This window comes from Puntigrus tetrazona, unplaced genomic scaffold (assembly GCF_018831695.1).
Source record: "Puntigrus tetrazona isolate hp1 unplaced genomic scaffold, ASM1883169v1 S000000793, whole genome shotgun sequence".
Taxonomy (NCBI): domain Eukaryota; kingdom Metazoa; phylum Chordata; class Actinopteri; order Cypriniformes; family Cyprinidae; genus Puntigrus; species Puntigrus tetrazona.
This window is the reverse complement of record NW_025048397.1, coordinates 345,713-364,603: the sequence shown is the minus strand read 5'-3', so window position 1 is coordinate 364,603 and position 18,891 is coordinate 345,713. Positions and strand designations below refer to the sequence as shown.

At 41.2% G+C, this 18,891-nt stretch overlaps 1 protein-coding gene and 1 long non-coding RNA gene across 2 annotated transcripts; one reads left to right on the top strand and one right to left on the bottom strand.

Moving 5' to 3' along the window:
- Positions 1 to 12,474: 12,474 nt before the first annotated feature.
- On the top strand, positions 12,475 to 13,532 carry LOC122335472. Its single transcript, XR_006248968.1, has 3 exons — positions 12,475 to 12,543; positions 13,023 to 13,093; positions 13,285 to 13,532. It is a non-coding gene; the product is annotated as an uncharacterized LOC122335472 (long non-coding RNA).
- A 511-nt stretch (positions 13,533 to 14,043) lies between these two features.
- LOC122335486 (serine/threonine-protein kinase pim-1-like) lies at positions 14,044 to 16,302 on the bottom strand. The gene is made up of 6 exons (XM_043233368.1): positions 16,200 to 16,302; positions 15,620 to 15,765; positions 15,454 to 15,504; positions 14,988 to 15,366; positions 14,726 to 14,902; positions 14,044 to 14,608 (listed from the first exon to the last, which is right to left on the bottom strand). Exons 1-6 carry the CDS (start codon positions 16,300 to 16,302, stop codon positions 14,487 to 14,489), a joined length of 978 nt encoding a protein of 325 aa, XP_043089303.1. The 3' UTR covers positions 14,044 to 14,486.
- Between the last annotated feature and the right edge of the window lie 2,589 nt (positions 16,303 to 18,891).

The following is an 18,891-nucleotide window of genomic DNA, read 5'->3' as shown; positions in this document are numbered from 1 at the left end:
AGTCTTCAGTACCCTGGATCTGAGAAGTGGATATTGGCAAATGGCAATGGATGAGAGCAGTATCCAAAAGACTGCTTTTGTTACCAAATACAACCAGTATGAGTTTGTTCGTCTACCGTTCGGCTTGAAAAATGCACGTGCAACATTCCAGAGGCTGATGAACAAAGTTCTGCAAGATATTATAGGCAACTTTTGTTTTGTGTACATAGACGACATTGTGGTATACTCCAGAGGAATTCAGCAACACTTCCAAGATTTGAATAATTTTTGGGATCCGCTGGCTTGACACTTAATCTTAAGAAATGCAAATTTGTGAGGAAATCATTGACTTTCCTGGGACATGTCATTTCGGAGGAAGGAATTAAGACAGAAGATTCCAAAGTGGATGCTGTTAAGAACTTTCCTATGCCCAGAAATGTGAAGGAAGTGGAGCGATTTCTGAGGTTTGCAGGATGGTATCATCGCTTTATCCCACACTTTTCAGAACGTGCTGCTCCTCTTCATGCACTTAAGAAAAAGGATGTACTATGGAATTGGTCCAAAGCATGCCAGCATTCCCTGGAAGACTTGAAGGATGCCCTGCAAAAGGCCCCTGTATTAATGCCACCAGATACAAATAAGTCGTTCAAAGTGCAGACCGATGCAAGCAATAGATGATTTAACAAGTTTGTACAAGTCTTCTTCTCCTATAGTAGAGAAAGAGTGTAATTTTTCCTCAGGGGTTCTAAAGCTCACTATCTGATGTGAAACTGTAGTTGACAGCTGCATAGTTACAATTTTATCTCTGATGGTATCAATCTAAGTAGTAAAGAAATTCATGAACTCATTGCAACTATACTCTTGGGGAATATTAGCACCTGTTGACGTTTTATTTTTTGTTAATTTAGTTACTGTACTGAATAAATACCAGGGGTTGTGTTTGTTTTCTTCTAAAAGGGATGAAAAATAATCAGATCTTGCAATTTTAATGCTTTTCTGTATGACAGCATACTCTCCCACCAGGCAGTACGAAATACTTCTAATTTAGTTTTTCTCCACCTGCGCTCCATTTTCCGGGCTGCTCTCTCTGTGTTTTCATTATACCATGGAGTCAGATTGTTTTCTTTTATCTTTTTTAAGTGCAAAGGAGCAACTGTATCTAAAGTGCTAGAAAAAAGTGCATAGTTTCTGTTATATCATCAAGTTTTGCGTCGTATTGGATGAGCTAAGGAATTGAGATAAGTCAGGAAGATTACTTAGAAAGCTTTCTTTTGTGGTGGAAGTGATGGCTCTACCATACTTGTAATAAGGTGCAGAGTTTACAGGTTTAACTATACAGAGTTCACACAAGACTAGATAGTGATCTGAAATGTCATCACTTTGCTGCAGTACTTCAACCATTTTAACATCCATTCCATGTGACAGTATTAGATCTAGAGTATGATTTTGACAATGAGTAGGTCCAGAGACGTGTTGTCTAACCCCAACGGAGTTCAAAATGTCTAGGAAAGCTGACCCTAATGAGTGTTTTTCATTATCAACATGGATATTAAAATCACCAACAATTAAGACGTTATCTGCGGCCAGTACTAACTCAGTTAGAAAATCAGCAAATTCTTTAATGAAATCTGTGCTGTGCCCTGGTGGCCTGTATACAGTAGCCAGTACAAACATGACAGGGTATTTATCACTAGCACATGATTCTGTAGATAATGTTATATGCAGCACCAAAACTTCAAATGAGTTATACTTAAAGTCTGCCCTCTGAGAAGTACTAAGAATATTATTATAAATTGTAGCAACACCTCCCCTCCTACCTTTTAAACGTGGCTCATTTTTATAGAAATAATTTTGGGGGGTAGATTCATTTAGCGTAATATAATCATCTGGTTTTAGCCAGGTTTCTGTCAAACAAAGCAAATCTAGCTTCTGATCTTTGATCAAACCATATACATAAAGGGCTTTTGTGGAAAGTGATCTAATATTTAGCGAACCAAGTTTTATCGTTTGCTTATTTGAATTACAGGTAGTTTTAATTTGTTGCACATTAATTAAATTATTGCTTTTGATTAGGTTTGGACGTTCTCTGCATATTCTAATTCGGGGAACAGACACAGTCTCTATAGTGTGATATCTATGTGAAAGAGTCTCTATGTGCTGAGAATTAACTGCCTTCTGTGACGTGAGGCAGCTAGCAGACGGTCGGTTTAGCCGGTCTGTCTGCTTCCTGATCTGGGCACTAGTTGGTCATGTTGGAGCTATAAGACTATATGCCATATTTCTAGATAGAAGAGCGGCACCACCCCAGGAGGGATGAAGACCATCTCTTTTCAACAGGTCAGGTCTGCCCCAGAAACTCATCCAATTGTCTATAAAGCCTATGTTGTTCTGCGGGCACCACTTAGACATCCAGCCATTGAGACCCAGCAGTCTGCTGTAAATCTCATCACCCCGGTAAGCAGGGAGGGGACCAGAGCATATTACATTGTCCGACATCGTGCTTGCAAATTCACACACCTCTTTAATATTATTTTTAGTGATCTCCGACTGGCGAAGTCGAACATCATTAGCGCCGACGTGAATAACAATCTTACGAAATTTATGTTTAGCATTAGCCAGCACTTTTAAATTTGACAAGATGTCAGATGCTCTGGCTCCCGGTAAGCATTGGACTACGGTGGCTGGTGTCTCTATTTTCACGTTCCGTACAATGGAATCGCCAATTACTAGAGCACTTTGATCAGGTTTCTCAGTGGGTGCGTTACTGAGTGGGGAGAACCTGTTTGATGTTCTAATCGGAACGGAAGAGCAGTGTTTTGACCCACGACTAGCCCGCCTCACGGTCACCCAATTGCCCTGCTGCAGGGGCTCTGAAGCTGGAACCGAACAATGTACATGATTCACTGTACTAGTTGCATCCAAAGCAGTATCTACAGCCCTCGCATTCTTACTGTCCTCAATTAAAGTTTGGATGCGTGTCTCTAATTCTAAAACCTTCTCTGTCAGCCTAGCTATTTCCCTGCATTTATCACACGTAAATCCCTGATCGCTAACAGAGAAGGATAAGCTATACATGTGACAGACGATGCAAGTGACGATGCAGGGAGAAGCCATTTACTCACCGTAAGGATTCACTTACCACTCTTGTTTTGACGAGCTTGTGAAAACGGAGCGAACAAGCGCGAGGAACAAATGAACAGGAGCGGAAAAAAAGCCCACAGTAGACGCGAAAACGCGGGTGGGAGCGAAAGTGAATCGGCTAACGAGTACTAACCGCCAAGTTTTAGATTAAAGTGAGCGAACAAACAGCAGTCTAATTAGTTAGATTAATTTGATAGTATCAACGGTATGTACACAGTTAAAATTATATTTGATCGCTAGAGAAGAGGTGATAAATTGAAAAGCGAAGCTACACGCAGCTACAAACAAACCAACCTCTCAGCAGACAGGAGCAATCGAGCAGACAGGAGCCAGAGAAGGGAGAACAAGTTATTGCCTATGCCTCCAGATTGCTACAAGAAGCAGAAAAATCATATGCTGTCTCAGAGAAGGAGTGCCTTGCCGTGGTCTGGGCAGTTGAGAAGTGGCGACAATACTTAGAAGGGAGATCCTTTGAGATTATTACAAGTCACGCTGCTCTCACTTGGGTATTTAACCATCCTCGCCCGACATCCAGACTTACTAGGTGGGCCATACGACTACAGGGGTTTGAATTTACAGTGAAATACCGTAAAGGGAGGTGTAATGTTGTACCTGATTCACTGTCTCGTGTAATGCCTGAAGAAGAGCCATTTGGAAGTGTAGCAGTATGTAATGCAAAGGATGAAAGTGGAGATTTGCCGATCAACTGGGAAGAACTTGGTCGAAGTCAGAAAAGTGATCCGTCTTTGCAACCTTTATGGGATGAAGCGAAGCTAGACCCCTTCGACCCCCAGCGTATTAACTATGTTGTGCAGAATACCTTTCTGTTCAGATGTGTTCCTGATGGCCAGAAGGGTCATATTTTGCAGGCGATCGTCCCTAAGGATCTTCGGCCACAATTTCTTCAGTTTGCTCATGATAATCCTTTGAGTGGGCATCTAGGACGCATGAAGACACTGCGTCGGCTTCTCAATGTAGTGTATTGGCCAGAGATTCAACGAGATGTATGGGATCACTGCAAACAGTGCCAAGTTTGTCAGCAATACAAACCACGTATATCCAAACTTTCTGGAACACTTCAGTCTACTCCTGTGAAGGAACCTGGATATATGATTGGTGTGGATCTTATGGGACCATTTCTGAGGAGCATGAGGTTAAATGAGTATTTGCTTGTGACTGTGGATTACTGTAGCAAATGGGTTGAGGTATTCCCTCTACGATCAGCTAAAACACCTCTGATAACTAACATCCTCATCAAAGAGATCTTCACTCGATGGGGGGTACCTACTTATTTGGTGTCAGACCGAGGGCCGCAGTTTACCTCGCAACTTCTAAATGCCACTTGCCGGCAATGGGGTGCTATTCAAAAGCTCGCCACTGCTTACCATCCGCAGACTAATCTAACTGAAAGGGTGAATAGAACTCTCAAGATCATGATAGCCTCATATGTTAAGGACAATCATCGGAACTGGGACCAGTGGATCCATGAATTCAGATTTGCAATTAACTCTTGGCAGGAGAGTACACACTATACCCCTGCGGAAATTGCACTGGGACGCAAGCTGAAGGGGCCCCTTGAACAATTCTAGAATCGTGCACCTGATCCTGACCAATCTGCCTGTGGAGTGATTGAATGGCAGCAAGCTCTTATAGAGAGAGTGAAAGAGAACGTCACAAGAGCCCAAAGTAGACAACAAAAATATTACAATTGGAAAAGGCGGCAAGAAACTTTCCAAGAAGGGGAACTTGTCTGGGTACGTGCTCACCCGTTGTCTCGTGCAGGGGACTCATTTATGGCTAAGTTGGCTCCCAAGTGGCAAGGGCCTGCCAGAATTGTAAAGCAACTCAATAATGTGAATTATAGAGTTGAGTTGTTAACTGATCCCAAACAAGTTGAAACTTACCATGTAGAAAAATTGAAAAGTTTCTATGGCCAGGTTAGGCCTTCTTCTGAAAGGGGGGGTGTGTAACAGATCTAGAAAACTGTTACTTGCTTTCGGGACCACAGTGGAGAGAGTGGACAGTTTCCGGTACCTGGGTGTTCACATCACGCAGGACCTGTCTTGGTCCTGTCACATCAACACCCTGGTGAAGAAGGCCCGGCAGCGTCTATACCATCTGAGGCGCTTAAGGGACTTCAGACTCCCATCTCAGGTGCTCAGGAACTTTTACACCTGCACCATCGAGAGTGTCCTGACGGGAAACATCACCTCCTGGTTTGGAAACAGCACCATACAGGACAGGCGAGCTCTTCAGAGGGTGGTGCGGTCAGCTGAGCGCACCATCCACACTGAGCTCCCTGTGCTGCAGCACATCTACAACAAGCGGTGCTGTACCAGGGCCAGGAAGATCGTGGAAGGCCTCAGCCATCCCAACAATGGACTCTTTTCTCTGCTGCGTTCAGGAAAGCGCTTTCGTTCCCTGAAGGCAAACACAGAGAGAATGAGGAGGAGCTTCTTCCCGCAGGCTATTCGGAGTCTGAACCAGAGAACACCCAGCACCTAATTACCGGGATTCCAATGTTCACCCCTCTTTCCCAGATACTCGCCACTTACTTTGGACAATTGCACTAGCCGCTTTGCACTGGACATTCGCACAGCCACTTTACATTTTACACTTTATATTTCATATTCTACACTTTACTTTATTTTTTTATACTTTGCACACTTCTTTTTATACATATTTTTATACATATTTTTTTATATTTTATATTTATATATTTAAATTCTGTTTTCTATTTTGATTTTGATGCTGGACGGTTGTAAAAAAACATTTCACTGCATGTCGTACCATGTATGTATGTGTATGTGACAAATAAAATTTGAATTTGAATTTGAATTCTGTGTTGAATGAAAGGTGTTATTTTACTCCCTGCCATTAGAGGGCACTGGGAGCTATTACTGTGAAAGGTTCTCTAGGCCAGAGAATAAGAGGAATAGGGAAGTTTGAATGGGGGCACATGGAAGCTGAGAGTGTTGGCTCTCTCTATGCTTTTATTTGGAAACCCTTGTTGAGGAATATTTTGTTCTACATTTCAATAGGAGTTTTGTGTCTGTCTGATTAAGGGATCATCTATCCTGGTCATGGTTCCTTTTCTTCAATATTGGGATTTTCATCTGAGTACTTTTTGAGGATTGCTATTCCCTTTGGATAAAGTTTACTGGATGGACTTGGATTTATCCTTTTAACATCTATGCATTGATGAACTGAGGACATGTGCAGTAACACTGAGCTTTATTGTTGTGTGGACATTCAAATGTTTTTCTTCCAAATGTGACTGCTGCTCTGAGATGGTCATGATTGTTGTGCGGTTTCAAACTGTATGTCTTTTGGAAATGTAAATACAATAAGATAAGGTGGTGACAGATCCCTCCTCATTTTTTGTGTGACATTTTGCGAATAATCTTTGTTACAATGTTTTACAAATTTATTCTAGGTAGACATAAAATAACTTCTGAATGCCTTTTAAATTACAGATTAATTCCGTAAAAAGGAGGATTAATCATGTAAATATACAACATTTTTGTAAAAAAAAAAAAAAAAAAAAAAAAAAAAAAAAAAAGTGTGTGCTTACTGCATTTTTAAACATTATTTCTTAGTTATTTCACATAGAAAAATTGTACTTTAAAAATATATTACTTTAAATGGACATAGCAACTATATAAAATAACTAATTAAAACCTTAAATTTACAGTGATAAACCTGAACGTTGGTGGTTTTTATATGTAATTTCACGTAATTTGTCAGTTTTTTAATAGTCTAAAAACATTATCAACGGTAATATACTGTAATTTAATTAATTTTGACTGTAAATTCAATTCTGTATTTTTACAGTTTTTGCTTGTAATTTTGTGAAATGGTTATTTTCTGTAATTTAACGGAATATCTCTGGAAGCCCTCACTGTAAAAAAAAATCCATAAAAATACACTAAAAAAGTTAAGGATTTAGTTTTTGTTTTTTACAATCTTTAGTAATGCCAACGTTGTATTTAGGTGCTATATCTTATTAGTTTGTTGAGACCCGTTGAGTTTAACTTAACGTTACTGTTTTGCATGTCCTCACACAACGACACAATTATTTGATTCCAGTTTCGATTTATTTGGTATTTGTGGAGATAATGTGAATATATGTGACTGTGCCCTTATATTTCAGTGTTTTATTAGACTAATTAATTGTGGTTGCAAGAAATTTCTGGCGCGAATCGCATGCGGGAGAAGGAAACGTCATCAACACACGGATTACTTCATTTGGAGAATGATTAACAATCCTGAGGTAAAATATTAAGAAGACTTGCTTGTTCAACAACATATTGCCTGTTTTTGCTCTATTTCGCCATCAAAAACATTACAAACCCAGCCACAGCACTGTTTTCCTTCCTGAATGAATCAACAGTTTAAATGAATCGGTTGAGTCGTTATGACTCACTTATTAACGGTGACTTACTGCCACCTACAGACGGGTTAATTTTTTATTTTATATCAAAACATGTATGCATAAAATTAGGCCTTTATAAATATGCCGTTTTAAGTATGTAAAAGCTGATAGATTTTGTATTTTTTCAAGGTTTGGTGCTTGTATGTATGCATTTAGGTGTGATTATTTAGCTGCAGCTTTGTTTTTATTCCTGTCTTTGTGTTTTTCTTTTCATTAATTTGACTTGTTTTTTTATTTACTAATGGAGCTCATTTTTTGACAGTGCATCACTAATATTGTACACAATGCTATTTAAAACATGGCATTGTTTTAATGTTGCTTGTATGTATGCATGTTATTAGTTGGTGTTTTTGAAAATTATTTTGCAGTATTACAGTTTTGTGCTTGTATTTTCATTAGTAATACAAAAGCTATTGCATACATTTACCTGTAGTAAAACATAAATGTTTGGTTTGTGTACACATCTTTCATTCATTGGACCATGTTTATTATATATTGTTTGTTTTTAGTATAAATAAAATTAGATATCTTAGCATAACTAAATTCAAATTCAAATTCAAATTCAAATTTTATTTGTCACATACACATACATACATGGTACGACATGCAGTGAAATGTTTTTTATAACCGTCCAGCATCAAAATAGAAACAGAAAACAGAATTTAAATATATATAAATATAAAATATATGTATAAAAATGTATAAAAAGTGTGCAAAGTTTAAAAAATAAAAATAAAGTGTAAATAAGTGTAGAATATAAAAATATAAAGTGTAAATGTAAAGTGTCTGTGCGAATGTCCAGTGCAAAGTGGCTAGTGCAATTGTCCAAAGTAAGTGGTGAGTATCTGGGGAAAGAGGGGTAAACATGGGAATCCCGGTGATTAGGTGCTGGGTGTTCTCTGGTTCAGACTCCGAATGGCCTGCGGGAAGAAGCTCCTCCTCATTCTCTCTGTGTTTGCCTTCAGGGAACGAAAGCGCTTTCCTGAACGCAGCAGAGAAAAGAGTCCATTGTTGGGATGGCTGAGGTCTTCCACGATCTTCCTGGCTCTGGTACAGCACCGCTTGTTGTAGATGTGCTGCAGCACAGGGAGCTCAGTGCGGATGGTGCGCTCAGCTGACCGCACCACCTTCTGAAGGGCTCACCTGTCCTGCATGGTGCTGTTTCCAAACCAGGAGGTGATGTTTCCCGTCAGGACACTCTCGATGGTGCAGGTGTAAAAGTTCCTGAGCACCTGAGATGGGAGTCTGAAGTCCCTTAAGCGCCTCAGATGGTATAGACGCTGCCGGGCCTTCTTCACCAGGGTGTTGGTGTGACAGGACCAAGACAGGTCCTGCGTGATGTGAACACCCAGGTACCGGAAACTGTCCACTCTCTCCACTGGGGTCCCGTCGATCTTGATGGGATGGTAAGAGCGCACCTGCTTCGTGCTGAAGTCCACTATTAACTCCTTTGTTTTGCTGACGTTCAGGAGCAGATTGTTCTCCTGACACCATCTCTCCAGGTTGTTGATCTCCTGAAGGTAGGCCATCTCATCGTTGTTGGAGATCAGGCCCACCACGACAGTGTCGTCAGCAAATTTAATGATGGTGGTGGAGTTTGTAGTGGCCACACAGTCATGTGTGTACAGCGAGTACAGCAGGGGCTCAGAACACAACCCTGAGGGGCTCCAGTGCTGAGAGTGAGGGAGGATGAGGTGTGTTTTCCCATCCGTACGGCTTGTGGTCTGTCAGTTAGGAAGTTGGTGATCCAGTGACGCAGGGATGGGCTGAGTCCCAGGACCTCCAACTTTGAGGTGAGCGTGGAGGGAACTATGGTGTTGAACGCTGAACTATAGTCCACGAACAGCATTTTCACATAGTTCCCTTTCCTAAAATCCAGGTGGCTTGTGGTTGTGTGGAGGAGGTGTGTGATGGCATCCTCCGTGAGACCGGTTTTGGCGGTAGGCAAACTGAAGTGGGTCCAGTGTGTCCGGTAGTGATGCGGTGATGAAGTCTCTGACGAGTCTCTCGAAGCACTTCATCACTACAGACGCGTCAGAGCTACAGGGCGGTAATCATTTAGGCAAGATGGTTGAGGTTTCTTCGGCACAGGAACAATGATGGACTCTTTGAAACATGAGGGGACTATAGACTGCTTCAGGGAGAGATTAAATATCTCAGTGAACACCGGTGCTAGCTGGTCAGCACATGCTCTCAGAACCCGACCTGTGATGCCGCCAGGTCCTGCTGCCTTCCTGGTGTTCACTTTCCTGAATGCCCTCCTTACGTCGTGCTCCAATGGTGAACGCGATTTCTCTCTCGGCTCTCTCGGCGTGCGTGCTGTTAATCATGCGCTAAGCGGCGCTAGCGTGATTAGCGTGATTAGCTGCAGCCTCGAACGAGCATAAAAGGTGTTTAGCCTCGTCTGCCAGAGAAGCATCCGCGCTCCCACTCTGGAGGTTGGCGCTTTATAGTCCGTGATGTTTCTCAGTCCCTGCCAAAGGCTCCTAGAGTCACTGTGTTGAAACTGTGACTCAAGTTTCCTCCCGTAGCGCCTCTTTGCCTCCTTTACCGCTTTGCACGCCGCGCATCGACGCGCAGCCTTGTATTCAGACATATCCCCGGTGACTATCCCCGTGTTATAGGCTGCGGAGCGGGATCTCAGAGAGTCGCGGATAGTTTTGTCTACCCACGGCTTCTGGTTGGGAAACGTCCTGATGACGGTTTTCTCTACCGTGTCATCCGCTAGTTTCCCGATGAATCCCACCACCGCTTCCGTAAACTCGTTGACGTCCTCGGAGCTACACCTGAACATGGCCCAGTCTGCGTCATCCAAAGCGTCCTGCAGAGCGGCCACCGAATGGTCAGTCCAGCGTGACACCTCCCTCTGTACCGGGGCTTCCTGTTTCAGCCTCTGTTTGTAAACAGGTACGAGGAAAATGGCGGCATGGTCCGATTTACCAAACGGTGGGCATGATTTTGCCTTGTAGCTGTCTCTGAAGGGTGTGTAACAGTGATCCAGTGTCCTTTCGCCCCTGGTGGGGCAGGTGATGTGCTGGTGAAAGTTCGGCAGTGCGCGTTTGAGGTTTGCACTGTTAAAATCCCCCAGCACAATGAGTGCGGCGTCCCGGTGCTGTGACTGGTGTGTTGTGAGGTGGTCGTGTAAATCCCATATTGCAGCGTCCGTGTCCGCTTGAGGTGGAATATAAACGGCGCTGACTATGACCGAGCTGAATTCCCGTGGAAGGTAGAAAGGGCGACATTTGATGGTCAGAAGTTCCAGGTTTGGTGTGCAGGAGCGTGAAAGAGGAACAACGCTCGCGCTGTCGCACCAGCGGTTGTTCACCATCAGACACACTCCACCTCCCCGTGTCTTCCCCGACTCCATTGTTCTGTCCATGCGGTAAACAGAGAAAAACTCGGCCGGTTGTATGGCGTGGTCCGGTACCGCTGGGTTCAGCCATGTCTCGGTGAAGCAGAGGAGGTTGCAGTCCCGAATGTCTCTCTGGAACTTGATCCTTGCCCTGAGGTCATCGAGCTTGTTATCCAGAGACTGGACGTTGGCTAACAGGACACTAGGTAGGGGAGCGCGGTGTGAGCGTGCCCTCAACCTGTTCCTGACGCCGGCTCGTTTCCCTCGTGGACGCCGGTGTGGGTCGCGTCCTTTTGTCTTCGTCAGGATCTCGCTCGGCCAACATGGGTCCGGGTTTAAAAACGGCGAAAGTTGGGTGCATTGTACACCAATAGATATAAGAGTGGCTCGATCATATTTAGTGATAGCCATCTTATATAAAGAAAACCGCGCAGACTATCCAAAAACTAATAATTAACAGAAAAACAAAAAGTTTTGCCGGAGCGGTCGTGACGGCAGCCGAACTCAACGGCGCCATCTTGTTTTATAACTAGTGATTATATAGAGAGCAATACAGATTTAGTTAATGCTACAGAAGAAACAGTATGCCAAAGTTTCATAATTTGCTATATAACCATTAACGGAAGTGCACTGTAAATTTACGAAATTTTCCGTTTTTAAATTGAAGGAAACGTCCGTAATTTTACCACAAAATGACCTGGTAATTTTCTGCCAGCAACTTCTCTGTTTTTTTACAGGAATTTTTTTTTACAGTGCAGCTCTGATGGAAGGGCTTCTGAATAATCTTTTTAGAAAAAGAGTCAATTTAAATGATGGTTAGATCATTTCACAAACAAAACTTTAGAGCAGGTCTTGATAATCAGTTGACAGTTGCAGTTTGCTAGTCTTTGTTTGTGATTGTTAATAAAAGATGTTTGAAACTGAAAGACAGACAGAGCCAAGGCTACTTACAAGGTATATATACTTGATTTCCGTTTCAGCAGGAATAGACATGGGAACCTGGTCATTCATGCAAATCTCTGAATGAGTGGTTAGCAAGCCTCCATCACTCAGCTCAATGCCGATTTCATCGCTGCAGGAATGCACGCCTGGTAAAAGAAAAAGAAGAGGTGTTACGAAATATGACGCACGATTTATTGGATTTATGTATACGTAGATGCTACATGGAATATGTATGCTTTTAGAAATTTTGTCAGTGCTGCGGGATTGTGAAATGTCACAATCCCAATTTAACCGCATACATACGCGCATCTTTAAATCAAATCATGTAAAATAAGGAGCACATTTCCATGTTATCTGTCTATTACCTTTACAGAGAGTGCATACTTAAGCCGTTTTAAGGCGGAAACCAACAAACTGCTAATTTCTTTGCCTCGTACAAAACAGATCTTGTATAAAATTGGTGTTTTTCTTGCGTTCCGGTATCTAACTGACCCATAGCTGTTGTCTCATTATCCTCCAGCTGGCAGGACCAGGGTGCTTCGGGAATGTTGACTAAATCGACTTCAGGGTCAACAGTGATAGGGTCCTCTGTAGTCAGGATGTCAACAACCAATTCGAGCACAGACTCTGCTGTATATATGGAGACCCTTCATGTTGTGTGCTTTTCATTATTGTGCATGCAGTTATAATTCAGGTATGTGAACATGAACAGTGGCCGTACCGTCTTTTGAATATACCAGGCCTTTTAATTAATTGGTTAATTGCAGTTGAGGTAAAAAAAAAAAATTGTTCCAATTCTCCAACAGGTTAACAAACTAGTCAAACGTTTTGGAACGGTAAGATTTATGTTTTTTTTTCTGTTTTTTTTTTCATTTATTTGATCCTAATAGTATTTTTTTTTTAATGTAAATAAATTTGTAAAAATATATATAAAATTTCGAAATATTTGGTGAGCAGAAGAGACATCTTCTAAACTAAATTATCTACTGAATGTTAAGTAAAGTTTCTATGTTCTGGGTTTTTTTTAATATGCAAACACACTGCCTGTAAACTGATTTGCATGAGATTTGATTGAATGCAACCAAAGAGTGTTCTTTTTTTCCAGCGATATAAAAGAAGCTGCGGTTATTCCTAGTTAAGCATTTTGTGTAAATGGCTATCACATAATTTCAGGCATACGCTAAGCAGAAGTTTCAGGACCGTTCAAAGGATTAGGCGTTCTTCTTTCGTGTGGTCGCAGTGTGGTAAGTTATTTACTTTGACAGTCTTGCAATATGTAAAGAAAATGTGGGGTAATTGTAATGTCTGCTAAATTAGTCCCAAAAGGCTGCGTCTCATTTACAATAACAAAGTCGATAACATCTGATGTACTTGTTACATCTTAAGAAGTATGGCATCTTTGCTAATATTAGTCTGTTTTCTTCTTATTCCAAAGTCACTGGATCAAGTCTGTATCCGGATCAGATGGTGGAGACAACTCTACAGAGCTGAATGTCAGCAGAGACCATGTCAACTAGATGAGCCCCAAAGACAGATCCCCAGTGAAGACCTCATTAACTATACAGCCATTGACACAAAACCTCAGCAAAGACCACAATGACAAACACCATGTTGCTTCATCTGGACAGGTTTTTCTCCATTCTTGGCTTGCTTAATTTGGGACAATTAATTTTTGGGTGTATTAACGACTTAATTGCCGAGACACTGAAGGGAAGTGAACTGAGCTGGATGATTATGACATCACTGAATCAGCGATGATCTGTATTGTGTGAAGTGCTATATATATATATATATATATATATATATAAACCTAGGGTGAGTTGATTTTGACAATGCTTCATAGAAATGTTTCTTCTGTCTGTTTTGAACAATTTTGTGGTTTTGAGAATTGTATCGTTAGTTCAGTGTGAAAACAATCAGTAAGATTACATCAAATCTATCTCAAGTGAAATGTAACTACAAGTTGTGGTTACTCGAATTTGATCAAGGCAACGGTTTAATGAAGTCAATTTAATGAAGTAGACAGAACTCAGATTAACTTGTTAGTTTTAAGTAGATTCGCACTTTTAATTAATCTCAATTGAATGAATTTAGGTTAGTTCAACTTCAAATAAAAAGTGACCAACACATTTTGATATTTTATTTATCTCAGAACTTAACACTTTTCTTTTAATTTTGCATTAGTTTGCTTTTATCTAATAATTTCAAGGTTTGCATGTCATTGTTGGTGGAACGTTCTAAGAACATTTTTAATAACGTTCTTTACAACCAAACAATAACGTTAATAAAACTTCTAAAAAAAATACATTTTGAACGTTCTAAGAACAACAGGAACATTACTGTAAACTATTAAAAATAACTTAAAATAAAAAAAAAATAAAAAACCAAAAAGTGGCAATCAGAAGAAGTATGTCCATATATACAATATGTACACATCCCTCCGGAAGCAGTACCGCCAGACGCAAATACTGCTTCCTCAAGCCGGGGCGCAAGACGCTACACGAGGCCTGCTCGCCCCGCAAGACGCAAAGGTGAGAGGAGGGATGAAGAGACGCCAACTGGAGCGGTCCTACAAGAGGGCCTGAAACAAAACAGAAAGAGAACGGGTCGGACCTTTTGGTTCCTTCCCACCAGTAATTAATTCTTTATAGCTGATCTCAGGTTCCCTACCATAAACCAGCTGTGGAACACGATTTGCCCCAAACCAAGTCTCCGGATGGGCTTTTCTTGGAGGAGAGCCCCGAGGAGGTCACAGCATTCTGTGCAGGAAGACGGAAAATGCGTTACTTTCTTACCTTAAACTTCACAGCTGTTCTATTTCATCATGTTATTCTAAGCTGTAAGATGTTTGGTATGATTCTGAATTAAGATCTCACCTTTTGACAGGCCAGGTTTGGACCAGCGCTTCTTCTGCAGCAGCAACAGGTCATGGTCGCTAGGGAAGTGTCCACACAACAGTGCGAACATCACGACCCCTAGTGACCAGACCGTCGCTGGCCAGCCGTGGTACTCTCCCCTGCGGTGGTACTCTGGAGGGGAGTACTTTGCTGTGCCTGGACCAGAGTGGAGTTTAAGTTTGCTTTAGCGCAGCATGATTGTTCCTTATCTATCAGAAGAAGGGAATCATCTGAAACATACCGTGGTAGGACTTGTAGGATGAAGTCCCCAGAATGTCCCCGCATCCGAAGTCAATCAGCTTTACTTCGGATGTCTCGATGTTGATCAGTAGGTTCTCCAGTTTGACGTCACGGTGGAAGACTCTGCGGAGGCAGCACTTATGTGCAGCGTAAGTCGCCTGCCACATGATCTGGCGCGTCGTTTCTTCATCGATTCTTCCACCGTGGCGCCTCATGAACTCTACCAGATTCTCGCAGGGAGAGGGACATTCCAGGACCAGGACGAAGTGGTCAGGGTGGTCCGTCCAGTCCAGCAGCCTGATTATCTCCGGCACTCTGTGACCTTTGTTGGCCAGGATGGTGAGGGCGATCTCTTTCGGAAGAGGGTTTGGATGATCGGCCTAGAAGAAGACAAATAGGTACTTGTGCTAATGTTAACGTGAGATGATGTTATATTTTATATTGCATGTACAGTGCCATGTACTTACGATGAAAATACACTCCGTGTGCTGAGTCTTTGTGACATATTTCACAGCCACCTGATGAACAAAACCAAAAAAATGAACTTAAGAAACACAAAGAGGGCTGAGAGTAAAGGGTGAGGATGAGACAAACCGTTGCTGGCTAGTTTATGTCTTATTTATATTAACTTACTTTAAGATCGTCATCCAAACGTCTCCCTTCATACACCACGCCAAAACCGCCTTTCCCCAGCTGATCACCAATGGCGTAGCGGCTGAAGATGTAGTCTGTAAAAAGACAGAATAACGCAATAGGTTTTGGTGTAATGTGTGCCGACGTACATTTTTATATTGTGTTTTATGGTATTTGTTTTTATATGATCAAAGTAGAGCTGTTTAAAAACAAAACGCATTCTCATGGTTGTGCCGTGTACCATCACTACTTCTTCCTGCCCATGCCACCTTCCTCTTCTCTCCCTCATCTTGCTGCTTCTGCTCTCCCTGACCTGAGCTGTGAGCTGGAGGCTGTTTTTTGGCAGCTCTGAAGAAAGAGCGCAGCCTCTGCCACCACTTCTTGCTCTTCCTCTCCTTCTTAACTTTCTCTGCCTTCTTCCTCTCCTTCTCTCCTGCTTTTCCTCCTTCCTCTCCTCCTCCTCCTACTCTTCCTTCCTCTCCTACTACTCCCCCTCCTTCCTGTCCTACTCCTCCTCCCCCTCCTCCCTCTCCTTCTCCTCCCTCTCCTCCTCCTCCTCCTTCCTGTCCTCCTCCAGCACCAACAGGGGTCTCATCGCGGGGAGGGGGATGTTGAACCTTCGTGTTGGTGCTGGGTTTTGGGGGTGTACTAAGATGTTGATCGTACACCTCTCCAACAGTCATCGGACTCACTTTCGTATTTCGCTGTCCCATCGCTTTGTGAGGTCACTGATCACTACAACAAATCCACAATGAATGTAAGAATGTCAAGGTTTTTGTAAACCTGTGAGTTCTATTCGAATGCGTGCTATGTGCTATTTTCTGTTTTTGATTCATTTAATAAAAGTTATGTCCCTTTTATTATTGCCTGTACAAAAGACTGCACATTTTTTGTGAAATTAAAATCTACACTATAATAATGTAACAAACAGCTGTCAAGCTGAATGAGACGTTGATTCAGTCTCTGCCAGCAGGTGGCGCTTAAAGCGTTTCGTTGTTTTTCTCTGTAATCAAAACAGCGCTGCACTTATGAACCTATGCGTTATACAGAGGCAAGATGAAAAGCATCTGCACTTTTCTAAAGACGGTAAGTTCCGCCTCAGACAGACATTCGTATAAACTCCGCCCCTATTTGAATCAATTTGAACCAAAGCATATTGCATCGATTTAATATAATAATGCCTGGACAATTTTCAGTCTGGTTTCCACAGTCCTCAAAACATTTTATCTTACCACTAAGAGTTCTTCTAGACAGAGGTTTTCAAGAAACCTGTTCACAAAGAAGCTGAGACAAACTTTCACTCAGAAATAAAAGTCTTACAAAGAGTATGGCTGCATCCTTGTTGCTATGGATGACGTCAGCACGCTTACTCACTATACATTACCGTGATTGGCTGATAGGAGAGGAGTCTCTGTCAGAGTTTATTCCTAAAAATTTGCAGCTGAATATTACTTGCTGGCATATGAAAAGCAAATTACATTTACATTGTAGTAATACTTATATTTTTTTAAATGTAAAAAAAACAGACCTCTCCAAAGACGAGATCTTTGAGCAGCTGATCGACGTTTGTGTTTGTGCACATTACAATATGATATTATATACACGGGAACAAAGATGAATTATCTTTGAATAATTATAAATTCATAACAAATTCGCTATGATGCCGAACTCCTCGCGAAAGAAGAAAGCGTTCGTGTTTTCAATCAGACGACAAGATTAGGATCAACTAAGCACAAGTATATCACCGAATCTTTCAAATAGGTCCAAGGGGTCCAAAACACGATGTTGAATCAAACGATTTTGATTGGTTGTTATTATATTATATTGTAGCCAGATTGGGCAGGTTTCGAATTTTGATTGTGTGGGTAAATCGAAGGCTGCATCCTCTGGAGGTTGTTTACCCTGTACTATAAAATACATTAATTCTACTTAAATAAACAGTGTTTAAGAAATTTGACTGAATAGTCTTTAAAAAACAATCTATAAAAAGTATGTTAATTGTATGTCAAGTAAATTGTTTGACATAGCAGTCATCACATTTTTTAGATTGGATCCAAAACCACGTTCAATGGTATTTTTAGTTTTTTCTCGAGACAAGCAGCAAAATAACAGCAGATATAAGTTTAAAAAAATTAATCTTCCTTTGTTTATTTCTTTGGATTTTGGTGAGTTCACATTTTTTAATGTGTATGAAAAGTTCATATTTTGTAACGATAATTATGATGTGCTTTGTGTGAACGTATTATTGCCTGCATTGAACGGTTTATTTTTGTATATTATTTGTTATTTAATGGTCTGATGTTCTTCTCACTATTTCATTGTGTGACTTTATTCTAAAGTCAACCCCGATTAACGCATAATATTGTACATTGAATTGAATGTTATTGAATTTCTCTTTTATTGTGAGGTAATATCTAAGTGCTCTTGTGAATTCTGTCAATATTCCTACTTTATTTTTTCTGAAAAACATTCTTCCAAATATGTCTTTAAGTTTATTAATTTTCCGCCTCCCGAGTCACTTAACCATTTCTCTTGTGTTTTTTTCTTCTTCTCTAGAACAATAACCACCTGAAGACACCCTGTAATGAGAGATCACCCTCACAATGACAAGTTTGACAAGTCGTTCCTTGTTTGTCGTGAAAAAGTGAGTTCCCATGTTTGATTACATCACATTTTGATGTAACCTATAGATTGCTCCTGCTGACTGTATCCAGTCTCTTATGAAGACTTCAGATGATGCCAGCCCTTGAGAGGACTTCAGATGAGGCGGACTTTGAATGGACATAGAAAACTGCTAAATTTGCCTTGCTTTGTAACGAACTTGATCACATCACCTAACCATACAAAACATACAAGATGTATATCTATCTCAACAGGCTTAAGTTACCTTGGTAAAAGACGTTATATAACAAACATGGACTATGGACATCTACTTCAAATCAATATTTGGTGTTACTACCTTTTTTGCCTTCAAACCAGCATCAATTCTTAGAAGTACACAGTCAGGGATTTTGTAGGTTCTGTAAACCTACAAAATCCCTGACTGTGTATAATTGGTTATATTGGGTATAATTGGTTGATCATACACCTGACTATATCAGGTATATGATCAACCAATTATACCAAACAAGTGCTAATGATCATCAATGTCACACAAAGATTGAAACTGAACTGAAACAGAATCAGCTTTGTAGGAGGCTTAAAACTGGGTGAGGAACAGCCAAACTCTGCTACTAAGGTTGTGAAAGACAGTTTCAAGTCATGACAAGATT

Excerpts from the sequence above, each read along its gene's own strand:
- LOC122335486 (XM_043233368.1), bottom strand. The coding sequence starts at position 16,302 with ATGACTGTTGGAGAGGTGTACGATCAACATCTTAGTACACCCCCAAAA. Across the intron at positions 15,766-16,199 it reads CCGCGATGAGACCCCTGTTG|CGTCGGCACACATTACACCA; the intron begins GTGCTGGAGGAG and ends TATAAAAATGTA. Across the intron at positions 15,505-15,619 it reads GTTTGGATGACGATCTTAAA|GTGGCTGTGAAATATGTCAC; the intron begins GTAAGTTAATAT and ends TTTGTTCATCAG.